Source organism: Urocampus carinirostris, chromosome 16, assembly GCF_059441175.1.
Source record: "Urocampus carinirostris isolate Australia breed hairy pipefish chromosome 16, RoL_Ucar_1.0, whole genome shotgun sequence".
Taxonomy (NCBI): Eukaryota; Metazoa; Chordata; class Actinopteri; order Syngnathiformes; family Syngnathidae; genus Urocampus; species Urocampus carinirostris.
In genome coordinates, this window is record NC_142364.1 from 29813053 (window position 1) to 29831549 (window position 18497).

At 41.1% G+C, this 18497-nt stretch overlaps 1 protein-coding gene across 1 annotated transcript in view; it reads right to left on the minus strand.

Annotated features, from left to right (window-relative positions):
* Positions 1-2754: 2754 nt before the first annotated feature.
* LOC148351008 (cilia- and flagella-associated protein 44-like) overlaps positions 2755-18497 on the minus strand; it is a 37564-nt gene continuing 21821 nt past the window's right edge. Inside the window, exons 25-34 of the mRNA XM_088356265.1 lie at positions 14513-14729; positions 14222-14425; positions 12591-12783; positions 12416-12520; positions 12146-12276; positions 10633-10749; positions 9261-9462; positions 6844-7004; positions 6605-6739; positions 2755-3656 (exon numbers count right to left, since the gene is read on the minus strand). Coding sequence (XP_088212391.1) covers positions 3393-3656; positions 6605-6739; positions 6844-7004; positions 9261-9462; positions 10633-10749; positions 12146-12276; positions 12416-12520; positions 12591-12783; positions 14222-14425; positions 14513-14729 — 1729 coding nt within the window. The 3' untranslated portion in view covers positions 2755-3392. The remainder of the gene's footprint in view (positions 3657-6604; positions 6740-6843; positions 7005-9260; positions 9463-10632; positions 10750-12145; positions 12277-12415; positions 12521-12590; positions 12784-14221; positions 14426-14512; positions 14730-18497) is intronic.

The following is an 18497-nucleotide window of genomic DNA, read 5'->3' on the forward strand; positions in this document are numbered from 1 at the left end:
AGTCACGTAACCAAGGTTGGGTACTTTCAATTACTTTTGGATTACTCCAGTACCAAATATGCTAATAAAAGACAAAATAAACTAAATATGAATAAAATTATGACTCACAACACGTGGTAAGCTTTCTCTCCTGGCTTTGATGTCTTTGATCTCCAGCAAAACTAACATAAAATGCGACAGAAACAAAATGAAAATGAATCCAAACAGCTTGCCAACATCATTTTTGCTGTTCCATGTATTCCGTTACTCCCCAAGCCTGCACAAAATTTAGTAATTTTATTCATATTTAGTCTCTTTTGTCTTTTATTAGCATATTTGGTATTGGAGTAATCCAAAAGTAATTGAAAGTAATCAAGTTAAAGTAACCCTACCCAACCCTGCACGTAGTATTGTGCAAAAAATAATATATTTTGAAATCTATTATCCCACTAAATTATAGTATTGTACCATATATCAATTTCGCTCTATAGTGAACTTTTAACTTGTTCATTTCTTTAATCTTAAGCTAAGTAAGGCAACTCAGAATCTGAAAAATATACAACAAAAAGATTGACCTATTAGTACAAAAACAAACTTTGAAATCAACTTTACATGTTTTTATGCAAAACACAATATCCCCTCAAACCACAAGAAACATACATTCAAATATTTACAAGACCAAAAATATAAAATAGAAAACAAGTTTAACCTTTTTATATACTTAACAAATGTAACCCTTGGGAGGTATTTTACACATTATGACTTTTTGATGGTCTTGATGAATTATCATCAATGAATAAGCATCGGAAAAACACTACGGCCAGCATTCTATCTATCTATCCACACTGGTCATATCCCTCGAGAGGGGTGACCGACAGCAAGACAAACGCATACAAACACAAAGAAAATGGAAAAAAAAGGGAAAAAGCAGCAAAAAACACAGCCAAATTTTTGGGGACCATAGCCAACCCAAATGCCCAAACACCCAAACAAGTTAAACACCTCGGCATCGAAGTTGGTCATGCTTTCGTCCCTCCAGATGAAACGGGACACAAGAAAGCGGCCATATCACTCGGGTCAGGGTGACATAACAAAATCTTCTCTTCAACAGCAGGGCCTGACAGCTTTCACTGGTTAACCCCTGCCGCATCATACGGGTGCCCTGCCCATCCCTTACAACGCGTCTAAACATCAAACTATCCTCTTACAACACCTCTCCACTCCTTCCTATTAAAGGATATGGAAGTTTGAATTTGGGTTTTGTCTGTTGGACTCTCTGTGTTTTGTGCAAAAGTTTTGTGAAGTAGATCACGTGGGGCAGCTCTCAGGCAGTGGGAGGTGACCAGCTGTCTGGTGGCCGAGGCGGAGTCGACGCGCCATTCTTCCGGGAACGGGAGATCAATGGGAGCAGGCTGCGTCGCGACCAGGCGGAGTCGACGCGCCATTCTTCCAGGAACGGGAGACCAATGGGATACGAAGAGTCGGCTTTTGGAAGGAGAGGCGTGCAGAGCTGTATTGATTTGTGTGTTAGACATAAATCCACTCGTGAGTGAAAATGCCGGCTTCTGAGAACTTTCTATGCAGAAAAGAGCGCGCAAATTGTTTGGATGAGTGGTGATTGGGAAAGGTCACAAATTGGTGTCAGATGATTAATTGAAGTTTGTTTAACAAGAAATTCCAACACTATCAACACCAAGAGCTCGAGCTTCCACTATATTTAGACCTCTTTCCTGCAGTGCACTCATAACACTATCCATCCATGTCAATCGCGGCCTTCCTCTGGGTCTCCTTCCATTTACTTATGCTCTGTAGATCCTCTTTAACATCCGCTCCTCATCCATCCTCTCCATTTGTCCAAACCAACCGAGTACTCCCTTATCCACACGCTTTCTTAGTTCCACTACTACTCTAGTTCCGTCTCTCACAATTTCATTCGTCAATCCATCCAATCTTGTCACTCCTAACATACTCCTCAAACACTTCTTCTAAAAAAAATTATTTTCCTTCTCAAATCTGCATTCAGGCCCCAACTCTCTGCACTATACAACACAGTCGGCAAAATCACACTCTCATACAATCCCCTCTTAACATCCATACTCATACTCTTGTTGCTCATCACCATCCTCAGAGCACCCAAAACCTTGCTTCCTTGATTCACTCTGTGCAATACCTTGCACTCCATTCCACCAACTGCAGCCACATACCAACCCTCAACTGGTTGCCAGCCAGTCGCAAGGCACACAGGGACAGACAATTCGCTCGCTCATTCACACCTAGGGACAATTTGAACCGGCCAATTAACCTGACACGCATGTTTTTGGAATGTGGAAGGCAACCGGAGTGCCCGGAGGAAACCCACGCAAGCATGAGGAGAACATGCAAAATCCACACAGGAGGTTCGATCTCATGACCCTAGGGCTGTGCCGCACACGCGCTAACCACTGCTTCACCGTGCTGCCCTTCAATTCATTTATTTATTATTATTTAATGCCTCCACTGGTAAAAAAAAACTTAAGTCAATTAAAAAAAAACATTCTATCCATTATAAGCGAACTTTATTAAAGTCTGTTTTTTTAAAATACTCTTAGGTTTCGAAATTTACATTTATTACATACAAGCAAAATAGCCCAGCGTTGCCAGTTCCATTGGATTCGGCTGCTTGGAGTGGTTGGTGGTCAGTAGCTGCTGTACCCAATTTAGCCACCACAGAGTGTTAGAGACCCCATGAAAGTGGACCACACAAAGCAGATGTTTATCCATTTTGTTCGTATTTATTCGAGTGCCTTGACACAAAACCAAACAACAGACACTCACAAAGGCATAGAGTACAACTGTATAGATCTTCACAAAAATTGGTTCAGCCATTTCGGAGACTATAATTTACATACAAACACACACAGACACAAACACAAATCAGGACTTGTAAAGCAGTTCAGAAGTTTAGATTTAGATATCATGAGCCTCACCTAGAGAGGCCTGACATAATGGTCAGCCATCTTACTGCTATGGCCACCCTAAAACACAAACCTTGTGAAAATCTGGGCAAAGAAATTAGAAGAAAAGTGTTGCGGATTGGTCACTTAGTGTCTTCTTAGTTTGTATTCTTCCTTGTGCTTTTTGAGACTCGTTTTTGGTTGCACGACACACTACGGCGACAAAGAGTGGTCAAGTAATGCACTCTGTACCTTTAATGCATTTAACTTTTTATAATGACAATAAATCCTACTATATTCCATTCTAATGGAGTTATACATTATTGTCAACATATTGTTTTGAGAAAATGATATAATGACTTGGTTGTTGAATTCACAGTGTATTAGAATAAATTTGAGACTGTGAATAACAGTAATAATTCTGAGAACATGTAAGTAAACACAGTACTACTCTTGAGGAATTCATAACTTATTAACAATTCAGTTGGGTGCCTGCCTGTCCCTACTGTCACTGTTTCGTTGACCTAGTTTTCTATTGTCATTTTTAACTGTTGATCTTGATAATCGAGTAAGTGGAGGTAGCTTTGCCGGGTTGCTTGATAGGACACAAGAACCTTTGTGAGACAGGAGGTTAATTTCTCGACTGAGATTTTCCACTTGCTCCGACTGCTTTCTCACTAGCTCTTGGAGATCCAAGATTTCATTTCCCTCGGCTCGCCTGTTGTAGTCTTGAAGCTGTTTGCCCTGGCAACACAAAAATCAAATCATAAAAAAAGGAGATATTTTTTTTGTCTAATTCGCGGTGGACAAGAATACACCTTTCCAAAACCTTCTAAAACCGCGATAATCAGTGAGATATTTGTACGTTGTAGTTTTTTATTCATTATATTTTAGGAATGTGCTAAATTGCATTTTCTTTTCATAAGGATAAATATATTCAAGTTTTGAGTAGTCATAGAAACCAAAACCACTTACCAATGTCTGAAACTCATGACAAAAATGTTACCGGAGACACCAGGGCAGACAACTCTAAAAAGTTGCCTGCCCAGCCATAAAGTTTCCTGCCCTATTTTTCACAACTTGAAACACAATAGGACGACTTATCACAAAAAAACCATTGATGCAAAGTATTAAGAATTGATAATCAGAATATAAACCACTTTAAAATCAATTTATTATAAATGTACTTATAACATTCATTGCAAGTTTACGACATCGTTGTTTTCCATCTGTACCCGTATTTGCTAATCTTCATTCATGCAATGTTTGCGTTGCGTTGTTTGCTACAAGCCACGAGAACCCCTCTTTCCACGATGCTTTTCATGTACGTTTACGTTTTGTAGCGTCATAAATTTTATTAGGTTCTTTTGAATATTTCTTCTGGGGCTGAGGTTTTGGCTTGATTCTTAACCACTTATCCATTTTTTTTGTGTTTTCTGTGCTACTTTGGAAAATTATATGCCAATGCACGACCTCGGGAAAGTCCGGAAGCACGAAGTTATTCGATGGAGGCTTCTGATTGGCTGCAGAGTATACAAATTACCAAACGAACCGAAATTGAAATTACAAAATTTCCAAACCGAACAAAGATTTCGAAATCGGGATGAAGCAAATGTATGATTTAAAAAATAAATACATTCCAAAAAAAAAAAAAAAAAAAAAGTTGTCGGCCACCCGGGCGGAGACTTTTGTAAGTTGTACGCCCGACGTAAAAAAAAAAGCACGCCCCGGGCGCTATTCTTGACACTGCACTTACCATACTATAGCAATAGTACATAAAGTCCCTTACCTCAGCAAAACATAATATTTTTCCCTAATGTTGTTCTTTTCAATGGTAATTCACCATTCATTTAGTTTCAGCGTTTTTGCCTATAAAATGGCCACCAGAAAGCACCTTAACCCTCAAGTTGTTTAAGGAATTGAAACGACGAACTGTTGTTTACAGGTCAATTTTGACCCGGGGTCTATCTCATGTCTGACTAGAAAAAGAGAAGGATTACTGCTCAATATGGTTAATTTAACATTCTAACAAACATTATAATAATCCCAAAACATATATTCCCATTGTAATTTGATTTAATGGCCCCTGAGACACATCAGTTATTACAATTTGTAACCTTGAAACAGGTCACTGGAGCCCCTAACACAACCTAAGGGTTCAATTGTGCTGATTCGATACCAGATATTGGTACTCGCCCATCTGACTTAAAATAAGCATCATGATTGGTATCCTAAGTGTGTGACTGTAATAGTTGTTTTAGGGCAATGTGTATCAACAAATGCGCTGTGTGACTTTGCTTGGTGTGCCGGAGGAAATTGTATGATTTCATTTAATCTGAGACAACAAATTAAGACCATAAATTCTTAAAAAAGCACTCTATTGTCAAAGTATCTGTTCTATCTTCCAGTTATTAGTAGAGTAACTTTAATATTCTTTCTTTTCAGTAGGTGGCAGTAACTTGTAACCTGTTCAGGGGGTGGTACGGATGAACAATTTTTGGTGACTAATTTAGTTTGAAAACATTTGAAAAAAGACAACAAAAAGATAGTTGAAATGTATTGTAAAAAATGTATATTTTTTGTTCCACTTTGTGATAATTCTGCATACTAAAAGTGGTTTGCAATATTCTATGGTCTGTGCAGCCCTTTGAGACTCCTTGCGTTTAAGGGCTATACAAATAAACATGACTTGTTTTACCACCAGCGACTATAAATTAGACTAATACTACAAATTAGCTATTCATTTCAAACAATTTGTTTGAATATTATAATGTTTAGTGTTACGGTGTATGTTTTTCAAATAATGTCCGATTTTATGAGTGGGAAGGAATTTTACCATTTGTATTGCTATCTGGTATTGATTACCTCTTAAGAACGGAGTATTTGTAATGTTTGAAAAAATAACTTTCATCAAAAACCACTAGTTGTATAAGTTTTGTTTTATGGCCAAAATACAAAAGTTTATATTTTAGGACATTTTAATCAACCAAAAACATAATATGCCCAGATGTTCTCCTTTTTGTCTTCTTTAAATCTTAATTCTAAAAAGTCTCTGTGTTTTCATATTTTGGTCATCAAAACATGATGTTTCAAAAAATCCACTGCAACCAAATTAAATTGAGTAATTATCCATCCATCCATCCATCCATCCATTATCTGCACCGCTTATCCTCAGTTGGGTTGCGGGGGTGCTGGAGCCCATCCCAGCTGTCTTCGGGCAGTGGGCAGGGGACACCCTGAACTGGTTGCCAGCCAGTCGCAGGGCACACAGGGACAGACAACTCGCTCGCACATTCACACCTAGGGACAATTTTGGACCGGCCATTTAACCTGACATGCAAGTTTTTTAGATTGTGGGAGTGCCCGGAGGAAACCCACGCAAGCACAGGGAGAACATGCAAACTCCACACGGAAAGGTTCGATATTATGACCTCAAAACTGTGCCGCACACACGCTAACCATTGCGCTGCTGTGCTGCCTATTGAGTAATTGGTTACATGGGAATGAAAACCAATTATCACCTGTCTCTCCTAATTTCTGAGTCGTTAGTAAATATCAAGGAATATCTAAATGATAAATAGTTATATATTATTGAAGAATAATCACATTATTCCTTGTAGAAACATTCATCTTCCGAACCACTTATCCTCACTAAGGTCAAAGGGCTTGTAGTAATTTGAAAAATAAATTACAATTTTCTTTTGTCTTGCGTCAAGTTTTTGTTCCAGCTCCCTCTTCTGTCCCAAGAGACTATCCAAGCAGAGAAGTCGCTCTGTGTTGTTCCTTGTCATCTCCATCAGAGCTTGACGAGCTTTTTCTACTTTTACCTGTGAAAAGCATGTACATAAATGTCAATGAGAGGTGAATGTCAAACCAATGTTAAGCACTAACATGCATATTCCCAAACAAAGAAATCCAAAGATCTGCGTACGTCCCACTTTTGGATTTCCTTGGCACATGCGGCTTCCTGAAGGAGTTTTTCCTGTTTTAGCTCTTCCACTGTTCTGTTACCAGAGAGTGTCTGCAGGACTTCCAGATCTACCTCTCTCCCAAACCTTCTCATCATTAGCTGGTTACAAAGCTTTTCAAGCGCTAAAGCAAAAACACAAAGACTTGATTAGTGCACGTTGGTTCTGCTTGTACGATGGTTCTCAACCTTTACAAAGCGCATCACCAGCACTTATATACTTGTCAACTTATGTTTTTCCTGAATTTTCATTTCAAATTGTGTACACCATATATAGCTTTTGTACAGGATTTTATTTGCTTAATTTAAATCTTTTTTCTTAGATCGATCTTGTCTTGCCCATTTAGTCTCCAACCCGAACTGTCTCTGTCACTGTCAGCAGACAACAACGTCATCATAGATTGCTAATATTTTCGTAGCACACCAGCAAATGTTATCCTTCATCAAACATTTAAGTCCTAGCCCTAAAGCCTTGCTGCGATCATTGCGAATGCACCGTTCCCGGAGGTACTGCAATACCGGGCCGATGCGTGGAGTGGACAGAGCAAGCTCATACGTTTACTCTCATAGTTACGGGACGGCTGATCGCAGCAAGGCTTTAGGGCTAGGACCTTAGCTTGGCCTTTTGGCTGAGAGTAAGTGTCCCGACTCCTAGGCTTTGTAGCGTATTATGAACTGACCGATAACGGATAATGGATAATGAATAACGGAGATAGATCAATAACCCTTAAAAACCCCCATTTATTCTTTGCTTTTATTGTTACACAAATTCTTGGTTTTTATTCTTGCTGTAAGTAAATCGATGCTGCGTAAGGTTTATTATCACTAAATTAGGGGAATTGCAATCAATAATAAGGCAAGCAATTGTCTGAGGTTGAAAGGTATGCATAGAAAAATTAACACATGTTCTTGTTCATACAATTGATGCTGTGCTGGAGGCTCATTTATTAACCAACAATATAAAAAACACACACAAAAACAACAACACTCAAAAGCCAAAATATTTACTACACTTTAAAAAAAAACTTGGAAAAATATAATAATCAATTAGTGGAAATTACTTGGCTCAATTCAATCTAATTTCCCATGTTTTGTACAATACAATTAAAAAAATATCTTTTATACCCTAACCCTAACCCTAACCCTAATCTTAAGTAGAGGATTAGTAGAGGACTCTTTGCCCAAATTGGGTAACGGATAACTGTGACTCTACTGTTTTTTAGACTGTAGTTATTTAAATGTAACGGAATTTGGAACTGTTCTACTCGCTGACCCCATTTTCAGGCTTGTGTCATCATTGCAGCCTCTAATAAGCTTTTGTTGCGCATGCAAGTATGTGCATTTCTTCGAAGCGCTCAGATTAACTCTTCTTTTTTCTTTTTTTGAGATTTCGGTTGGAACTGTATTTGAAACACACCTTTTTTTACTATTTTAATGCTTCACTGGTTAAAGACTGCAAACACAGGCATAAATTCTTTCTTTGTCATGATTACTCCTTGCCCTCAACGCCCGCTCGTTTGGCGCCAGCTGCTGCTCGTTGCCTGATTGATTCCCCTCCTATTTAAACTCAGTACTCCAGTCACTCCTGGTCAGTCCGTCAGCGAACCTCCGCAAGCGCAAGGCAAGCACTCTGACTCTGGCTCCTGTCTGTACTGTCCTCATCCGTACCCTGCTCGTCTGCTCCTGATTTCCTGATCGTCTCCAGCTCCCTGATTTTTCCCTTCCTTTGACATGCTCTGATCTCCCGCTCCGGCTATCGACCCGTTTTTGCCCACCATCCACGCTCTGATCTCCTGCTCCGGCTATCGAACCGTTTTTCCCCACCGACCACGCTCTAATCTCCCGCTCCGGCTATCGACCCGTTTTGCCTGATTGATTCACTTCCTATTTAAACTCAGTACTCCAGTCATTACTTGTCAGTCTGTCAGCGAACCTCCACGTACGTAAGGCAAGCACTTTGACTCTGGCTCCCGTCTGTCCCGTCTTCATCCGTAACCAACTCGTCTGTTCCCGATTTCCCGTTTGTCTCCGGCTATTGACCCGTTTTGCCCATTGACCACGCTCCGATCTCCCTCCCCGGCAAATCCGCTTACTTCAGCAATCCGATTACGCTCCAATCCCGTGAGCTGCTTGCTCCTCCTGTCCAGCGAGCGCCAGATCGCTGGCGTTTGTGTCGTCGCACCTGACTTCCTCGATATCCCAATAAACTTTTGTGTGAAACGTTACGCGTTTGGGTCTACCATCTGATCTGGCTCTGACATTCTCATGCTTTTTATAAGTTTGATTTTTAACACCCAGGAGTGCGTTTATGCACCCCATAGGGGTACACATACCCCCATTGGAGTACCACTGCGTTTGTTGGTGGGCTAAAATATTCTTACTCTGGATCTGAGTGTTCATGTCCTTGCGTTCTTGAATGAGCCTGATATGTTGCAGCCTGGCTTGAGTGTAGATTTCTGTCTGCTGCTGCTTTTCAACTTCTAGTTGTTTCACTCGCTCCTGGAGACGTTTCAACTCCTTTCTGTTGAGAACTAATGCCCGGCTCAGGTCTGAAGGCCCCTGGACTGTAATGTCAAATTCAATCTTGAGGAAAAAGAAAAGCACAGATGAAAAGTCAAATCAGAAGAAGTGTGTTAAGTTTTTTTAAAATTTTGTTTTTTAATCTATTAGAAAACTTTCAGTTCTAGAGCAGTGTGTCTTGATGATTTAGGAGCCAAGTTACGCTTATTTCTAATGAAAAAATCTTAGGCACACAGCTAAGCAAAGTTAGAATCCCCAATTTCGTCTTTTTTATTTCTTGACAAAGGCGTTCATTTTAAACATTCACTTTTTAACCTTCGTGTCTTTTTAACATATTTTTAAGAAGCTTTCCTGGGCGGGTTATTTCCGGAACTTTACATCAGAACAACCTTGACCTATTATTACTTATTTACAATAAACGTCAATACATCTACTGATCACGGCCAGCTCAAACTATCTCAAAAGCATGTCTCCCTTGTGGCTGAGCGGTGCAAAGCATCATGTCCCATGTTATTTACAATGCAGTGTTCCGAGCTGAGAGAAATTATTTTGGGGGGCGGAGAAGCACTTTTCATCGAACCATCAGAGGAACTATAGCATCTAGCATCTATTTTAGATAAGTGGTTCATGAACCGCGAGTCGAGTTGTGCGGTAATGAGGTAAGTGGTGACTTAAAAGCCCGTAAAGCGGGTGTACTACGTGACAGATTCAGGAAATGATTCGCTTGGTTCGAGAGTGGTTTGAAATAAAAGCGACAGAGAAACCTTTCCAGAATTGAATGTCCCCTTCAGTACTGGGAATCACAGAAATATGCACTTCCAATTCTTTACAAATTTGCTATCACACATCTATGCACCCGTTTCATCTGTTTTCAAAAGCAGGTGAAATTCTCTCTCTCGAAAAAAAGAAACTGCCTGGGTCCAAATCCTTTGAAAAAAAATTTGTTTTTAGATAAAAATGAATGGACTCATTGTTTTACCTCATTTTTTCCCCAAACAATTCACAATACTTTCTTAATACCCTCTTCAAACATATTTTTTTTGTCTTCAGAGCATATTCTACACAAGCGTGTTGTACGTTTTTCTATCTGCTTTATTTTGCCATCACTATGATCATCTCTATTTTTATACCATAAATTCAGATTCAGATCTACTTTATTGTCATTCTAGTACACGTGTGTACTAATATTAGTAAATATTAGTACAGTTTGTACTTTTACTCAGTTGCTATTACCTGATGCAGTCTAAGTGGAACCACAACATCTAGTTGGTTCATTTTCTGCTGTTTCTCCTTGTTGGCTTGCTCCAAATCGTTCTCTGTCACTTGACGGCTGATTTTTGCTGATTTTAGCTAAGGGGTGAAAAGCATAAAATAAAATAAAAACATCTGAATTATGTATGTGTGCATATGTCCTCATTCATGCCCATAAACACTGGAAATAGAGAGATACACATTTTTGCCTATTTATCCTGACATTCTTGTCACGATAACCCATTGCCATCACCTGTGCTCGCCCGTTTGACGCCAGCTGCTGCTCCTTGCCTGATTGGCTCCCCTCTTATTTAAACACAGTGCTCTTATTCACTCCTTGTCAGTTCGTCAACGGACCTCTGCACTTGCAAGGCTAGCATTTTGACTTTGTCCAGTATCCTGCTCGTGTATTCAGTATCTGGTATCGATTCCGTCCTGTATCTTGCTCATGTATCTAGTATCCGGTATCGATCCTGTCTGTCCTGTCCTGTCCTGTATCTTGCTCGTGCATCCTGTATCCAGTATCGATCCCGTCTGTCCCGTCCTGTCAGGTAACCTGCTCGTGTATCCTGCATCTGGTATCAATCCCATCTGTCCTAATTTCTGAGTCGTTAGTAATATCAAGGAATATCTAAATGATATATAGTTATATATCCTGCTCGTGTATCCGGTATCGATCCCGTCTGTGCCGTCATGTCCGGTATCTTGCTTGTGCATCTTTTATCCGGTATCGATACCCATCTGTCAGGTATCCTGCATCCGGTATCAATCCCGTCTATCCTGTCCTGTCTGGTATCCTGCTCGTGCATCCTGTATCCGGTATTGATCCTGTCGGTCCGGTATCCTGCATCCTGTATCGGTCCCGTCCTGTCCGGTATCCTGCTCGTGTACCCAGTATTGAACCCCATCTGTCCTGTCTTGTCCGGTATCCTGCTCGTCTGCCCCTGGCTTCCTGTTTTCCTGCGCCTGACTTCTTTGCCCCACTTCTTCTGCCCAGTGATCGCCGAATCGCTGGCGTTTGTGTTCCCGTGCATGACTGCCCGGCTTTTGTAGAATAAAGTTTTGGAGTGAACAGGTTACACGTTTGGGTCCACCATCTGTTCGGGTTCTGACAATTCTTGTATCTCATTTTTCTCTCTTCAATCGTTACTAAGTGTTTATCGTAATTATCCTGGAGTGCCATGTCTAATCTCGTTGCAAACAATGTTAACTATGTTGTTAAAAGTGACACAACAAATTGTTCTATTCTACTCTATTCTATTCAAATTATATTCTATATGAGCCCTTCAGATTTCCAATGGACTTTATCCATCCTCTCAACTGACCTGTATAAATGTATATATGGTGCATGGGTTATATTTATGGTGACTGAAATATTACTTAGACCTTCTTGCTCCTGTGCTTTTTTCACTTGTTTTCCTGTGTCAAAAACATTTCTGCCAAAGCGATGCAAATGTCCCCATTTCTGGGACGTTGCATTTGATGAATCACTAACCTTTTTAGCAAGGGAGTCACACTCCTTTTCTAGAAGGTCCGCACTTTTTTTGTCATCTGCCAGCAGTTCTTCCAGATCTAGTCGACGTTCGCGTAGATGAAGTATGTGCTCAAACAACTTTTGCTCACAGCCTGTGCCCAAAAATACACCCAGAAGATATGCTCAGTTGCGCTTGTGCTGTTTTGTGAAAATAACTTAAGTCTTATAATTAATCGCCCTCTAAGGCCGCTTTGGAGATTAATTTAAATATTGATACTTGGCCAGACTCACCTAGAGGGCATTGCTCAATAGCAGCTTCTCCCTCCAAAGCCTCCCAATCATCATCATCGTCGTCATCCCAGTTTTCATAATTGTCAAAGTCGTCCTCGTCTTCTTCTGGAAAGTAAATTGACAAGATAAAACGAATAAGAGAATTGTTGTTCCATTCTGTGAATTCTTCCCTTACCTTCACTTGGGGTCTCCAGTTTTTTTATGCGTTTTATTTTTCTTCTGAAAACTTTTGTGAGATACTCTTCATGGCTCTTGTCGTCACGCAATGAGGCATGAAAAGCTTTTGTTATAGCCTTCTCCTTTTCTTGCAACTTTGTTATGGCTTTATACTTCAGTTCCAGCTCTTCCTTGGACTCTTCCAACTTATACTTAAAAAACAAGTATCAGACAAAAATTGGAATTGCGCATCATCATAACCACTGGGATACACTCTGCCTGGTTATACTTGAGGCACTTTGAAGATTACTTAAGATCTTAGCTTAAAAATATAGAATTTATTGTAAATTACAGTATTTTCTTATTTTCTTCTTACACTACATAAAAAAATCATGTCCCATTGACAGATTATTTTGTCCATCCATCCATTATCTGCACTGATTATCCTCAGTAGGGTCGTGGGGGTGCTGGATTTCTTCCCAGCTAACTTTGGGCAGTGGGCAGGGGACACCCTGAACTGGTTGCCAGCCAGTCATAGGGCACACAGGAACAGTTTAAATGTATTTGTTTACCGAAAGAAAGAATTCTTGAATTGAGCAAATGTCAGTATTCTTGCTCATTTTAAGTATTAATTTTGATATTTTGCAATACCTTAAACACATCTTTGAGTAAAATATGTCAAAAATTGGAACAGTAGGAGAACCCAAGTGTGTGACGTTTCTCACACAAGCTTTTATTTTACGGGAAATGGGGCAGTCATGCACGTTAACACAAAATGCCAGTGATTCAGTGATCACTGGGCAAAAGAAGAAAGACAGAAGTTTGGCGTGGAACAACAGAAAGCAAGAGACCAACGAGATTGATACCAGTTACACGAGCCGATACTGGACAGAGGATGTTGATATCGGACCGAACGGGATTGAAAGGATTGATAACAGATCTAGGAGACTGGAGACAGATATCAGACAGAAAGAGATAGACGGGCACAATACCGTAGACCGAATTATAAACAGGACAAAACAGACAGGATCGATACCGGACATGATACACAAACGGGATACCGGACAGAGTCAGAACCCACGTCTTGCAGGTACAAAGGTTCGTTGACGGACTGACCAAGGGTGAATGAGAGCACTGAGCTTAAATAGAAGGGAAGCCAGGTGGGGCCAATTTGGCGCCATGGCAACCGTGACAAAATAACGCTCTCTTCATATCTATTTTTTCTTATTTATTTTTTTGTAAAAAAAGCCCCATTTAAAAGATTACTTTTCCTTATTTACTACAAAAGGTAGTTGCTACAGTAAAATATCAATATTATTAAAAGTAAACGTGAACATTTACGAGTAAAACAAAAAAAGTACTTAAAATGAGTGTTTTTTTACTAGGAAAATAAGATACCGCAGAACATATTAAAGTACAAAACTACTAAAATACCAAAAATGCAAGTTACAAATGATACATTAACAAAAACAATCAGCAACACTACCTGCCAATGGGACAAGATGTTTTTGTTTTTAGCGCAGTGTTCAATGTCAAATCGTCAATGAAACAAATGATAAAGCTAATTTAGCACGCAAAATCAAAAACAGTCATTAGTTTAAGGTTTAATCGTGAAAATTCAAAAAAGATGAGATCTAACAATTATATCACCATTATGGTGTTCTCCTCCTTCACACGTATGTCCAGCTTATCTTGCAGAATCTTCTCGCTCATGTCCACTTCTTTAAGGAGGAGCAGTTCTTGGTGGAGTGTCAGCTGACGAAGGTTGCCAACTTTCAGCTTGCAGTCAATCATTTTTAGCTTTTCGAGACACATCATGTGCTCTTTATCAAATTGATTCACCATTCTCTCCATCTAGTCCAAAAAACGAATTCATATTTACTTTTTATGTGTAAATTGCGTAATTAAAAACAGTGATCGAAAGTCACAGTATACACAAACCTTTTCTAGCAGAGATTCCTGCAAGCTCAACAATTTGCTCTCATCCCTACTTAGCTCTTTTGCTTCGTCTCCTTGAGGTGCTTCATCTTCTTGTTCTTCAATGGGAGCAGATGATACTGACGCATCTTCCTCTTCTTCCATTCCTTTCATTTCATTCTCCAATTCCTTTAAGAGACATGTGCTCCCCTGCTGATCCTCGATCTCTGTGAACTGCAACCTGTTGTTCGGTACATTTTAGGAACTTTGAACAAAATAAATTGTAAGAATGTAAGATGAACAAGCCCTCATTTGAAACATAGTTGAGTCAAAAATACCCAAGTGTGGGGTCAAAAAATGTACAATTTACAAAATGTGTTATGCTGGCCCCGCTTCCTTCATAGTTTTTTACGAACAACCTCAGTAGTTTAAATCCATCTGCAATTCGCACAGGGTGTCCCAAAAGCTTACACACTTGGATATTAAAAAGGCAATTAATTTTTTTTCTTTCTTTTATTTAAGTCTTGATTTGGGATAATTTTTTCGGGTACTTGGCTTACACTTAAAAATAAATCTTCTGAAAACATTCAAAAAAATTAAGCTGAAGTGCAAAGGGTTCCACACACATATACCCAAACAGGTGCACCATCTCCCTCATCCTGTTTGTTATGGGCATGAATCTACTCATCACTGCCGCGGTGGAGGAGACCAGAGGGCAAATGACGAGGTCTGGCATATGCCAACCTCCGTTAAGATGCTTTATGGACGACCTCACTATTACAACAGTGACCCATGTGCAAGCAAGATGGATCCTGAAGGCACTTGACGAGGTAGCAACCTGGGCTCGGATGAGATACAAGTCTGGAAAGTCAAGAAGCATGGTGATCAGGAGCGGGAAGGTCATAAGCAGGTTTCAACTTCGAATCCAAGGAGAAAACATACCATCAATCAAAGATAACCCAATAAAATGCCTCGGAAAGTGGTACGATTCATCTCTGGGCGAGAGGGGCAGCGTTTTCAGGACAGTGGAGCAGGCTAATGAGTGGCTGCAGAGGATTGATTGATCAGGACTACCAGGCAAGTTCAAGACTTGGTAGTTCCAGTATGGTCTGCTACCAAGACTTCTGTGAATGCTAACGATCTACGAAATCTCTATGACGGCGGTCGAAGGAATAGAGAGGAGGGCAAATAAACATCTCCGCAGGTGGCTTGGTGTTCCACCAAGCTTCACATCATTAGGGCTTTACATCAGGGCGGGGCAGCTGCAGTTCCCCTGTCTTCGGTAGTGGAAGAGTTCAAGGTGGCCAAGTGTAGGGCGGTCTTGATGCTCAAAGATTCTAGCGATGAGATGGTTAGGGGCGCGGGCGTGATTACAATATCGGGGTGTAAATGGGGAGCAGACAGCCAAGTACATCAGGCAGAAGGCAGGCTGAGGTTGAAAGATCTCATCGGAAATGCATGCGTAGGGCGTCAGGGATTAGGGCCTACTCATTTCCAGCAATGGTCAAAAGCTGATCCAAGGCAGAGGAGAGACATGGTGCAGGTCGAGGACGTCAACTGGAGGAGGAAGGCAGGTGGTCCAGGGCGGTGGAGCTTGGAGTCCAAGATGCCTTGACAAAGTGGGACCTTCCAAAGCGAAGGATCACCTGGCCAGAACTCTGGAGGTTGGAATCGTTTCGGATCTCTTTCTTGCTCCGGTCAGTGTACGATACTCTTCCAACACCAACCAACCTGTACAGGTGGGGGTTGAGAGAGGACCCAACGTGCAGGCTATGTGGTGGGAGAGGGACACTGGCACATATTCTGGCAGGATGCCAGATTGCTCTTAGCCAGGGCAGATACCGCTGGCGCCATGACAAGGTCCTCGGTGCACTGGCTTACATCTTGGAACAGGAAAGGCGGTAGAAGCACCAACCTCAACCCGGTCCAACACATTCCATCCAGTTTGTCAGGGAAGGGGAGAAACCAGCATCCTCCAAGAAGACCAAAAAGAGCCTCCTGAAAACAGCACCAGCGTGGGAGATGAGGGTAGACCTGGGAAGGAAATTACACTTTCCCCAGGTAGTCCAAACTTCCTCGAGGCCAGACATTGTGATTTGGTCAGAAGAGGCTAAGAAAATCATCCTGATTGAGCTAACTGTACCATGGGAAGAAGGATGGAGCGAAGCCCATGAAAGGAAAAACACCAAATATCAAGAGCTGGTCCAACAGTGCAGGGACAAGGGATGGCAGACCTGGCTTTTCCCAGTGGAGGTCGGGTGCAGGGGCTTCCCAGCACAGTCTGTATGGGACACATTAACATCTCTGGAAATAAGTGGAAGGGAGAGGAAGGCAGCTGCCAAAAGGGTGGGGGAAGCCGCGGAGAGAGCCTCTTGTTGGCTCTGGAGTAGGAGAGAGGAGTTTAGCTGGGGACCAGGGGAAGATGGGCAGTGACTAGCTATCACTGCCAGCCCAGTGACTGTTGGACACCACCTGACGACATCTTCTCCTAGTTGAAGGCTACAGTCACTGTTCGAGTGACTGCAGAAGTTGCACTGATTAGAGGTGTATGTAATAGTAGTATATATATTATATATATATATATACTGGACTGTCTCAGAAAATTAGAATATTGTGATAAAGTTCTTTATTTTCTGTAATGCAATTAAAAAAACAAAAATGTCATACATTCTGGATTCATTACACATCAACTGAACTATTTCAAGCCTTTTATTATTTGAATATTGCTGATTTTGGCTTACAGCTGAAAAAAACTCAAAAATCCTATCTCAAAATATTAGAATACTTCCTCAGACCAAGTAAAAAAAATAATTTTATAACAGCAAAACTAAATCAAACATTTGAAAATGTCCATTGATGCACTCAGTACTTGGTTGGGAATCCTTTTGCACGGATTACTGCATCAATCCGGCGTGGCATGGAAGCAATCAGCCTGTGGCATTGCTGAGGTGTTATTGATGCCCAGGATGCTTCGATAGCGGCCTTCAGCTCATTTGCATTTGTAGGTCTGGTGTCTTTCATCTTCTTCTTAACTATACCCCACAAATTCTCGATGGGGTTCAGGTCAGGGGAATTAGCGGGCCAATCAAGGACAGTGATGCCATGGTCAGTGCACCAGTTACTGGTGGTTTTGGCACTGTGGGCAGGTGCCAGATCATGCTGGAAAATGAAATACTCATCTCCATAGAGCTTTTCAGCAGATGGAAGCATGTAGTGCTCTAAAATCTCTTGCTACGCAGTTGCATTTACTCTGGACTTGATGAAACACAGTGGACCAACACCAGCAGCTGACATGGCTCCCCAAACCATTGCTGACTGTGGGAACTTCACACTGGATTTCAAGCAACTTGGATTTTGCTCTTCTCCAGCCTTTCTCCAGACTCTGGCGTCTTGACTTCCAAATGAAATGCAAAACTTGCTTTCGTCTGAAAAGAGGACTTTGGACCACTCTGCAACTGTCCAGTGCTTCTTCTCCATAGCCCAAGTCAGACGCTTCTTCCGTTGTCTTGAGTTCAGAAGTGGCTTGACCATGGGAATACGGCTATTGTAGCCCATTTCCCGGACACGTCTGTGAACTGTGGCTTTTGATACCTGGACTCCAGCTTCAGCCCACTGTCTTTGAAGCTCCCTCAAATTCTGGAAGCGGCTCTTCTTCACAATTTTGTTAAGGCTGCGGTCATCTCTCTTGGTTGTGCAGCGTTTCCGGCCACATTTTTCCCTTCCAACAGACTTTTTGTGGATATGCTTTGAAACTGCACTCTGGGAACAGCCTGCTCTTTGAGAAATTTCTTTTTGTGTCTTACCCTCCTGATGGAGGGTATCAATGATGGTCCTCTGGACAGCAGTCAGATCAGCAGTGATTTAGTTTACTGAACCAAGCTGAGTGTTTTTAAGGCTCAGGAAACCCCGCAAGGTGTTTCGAGTTAATTAGATGATTCAGGTGATTAGTTGAATAGCCTACTTGTATACTTTTTCATGATATTCTAATATTTTGAGATAGGATTTTTGA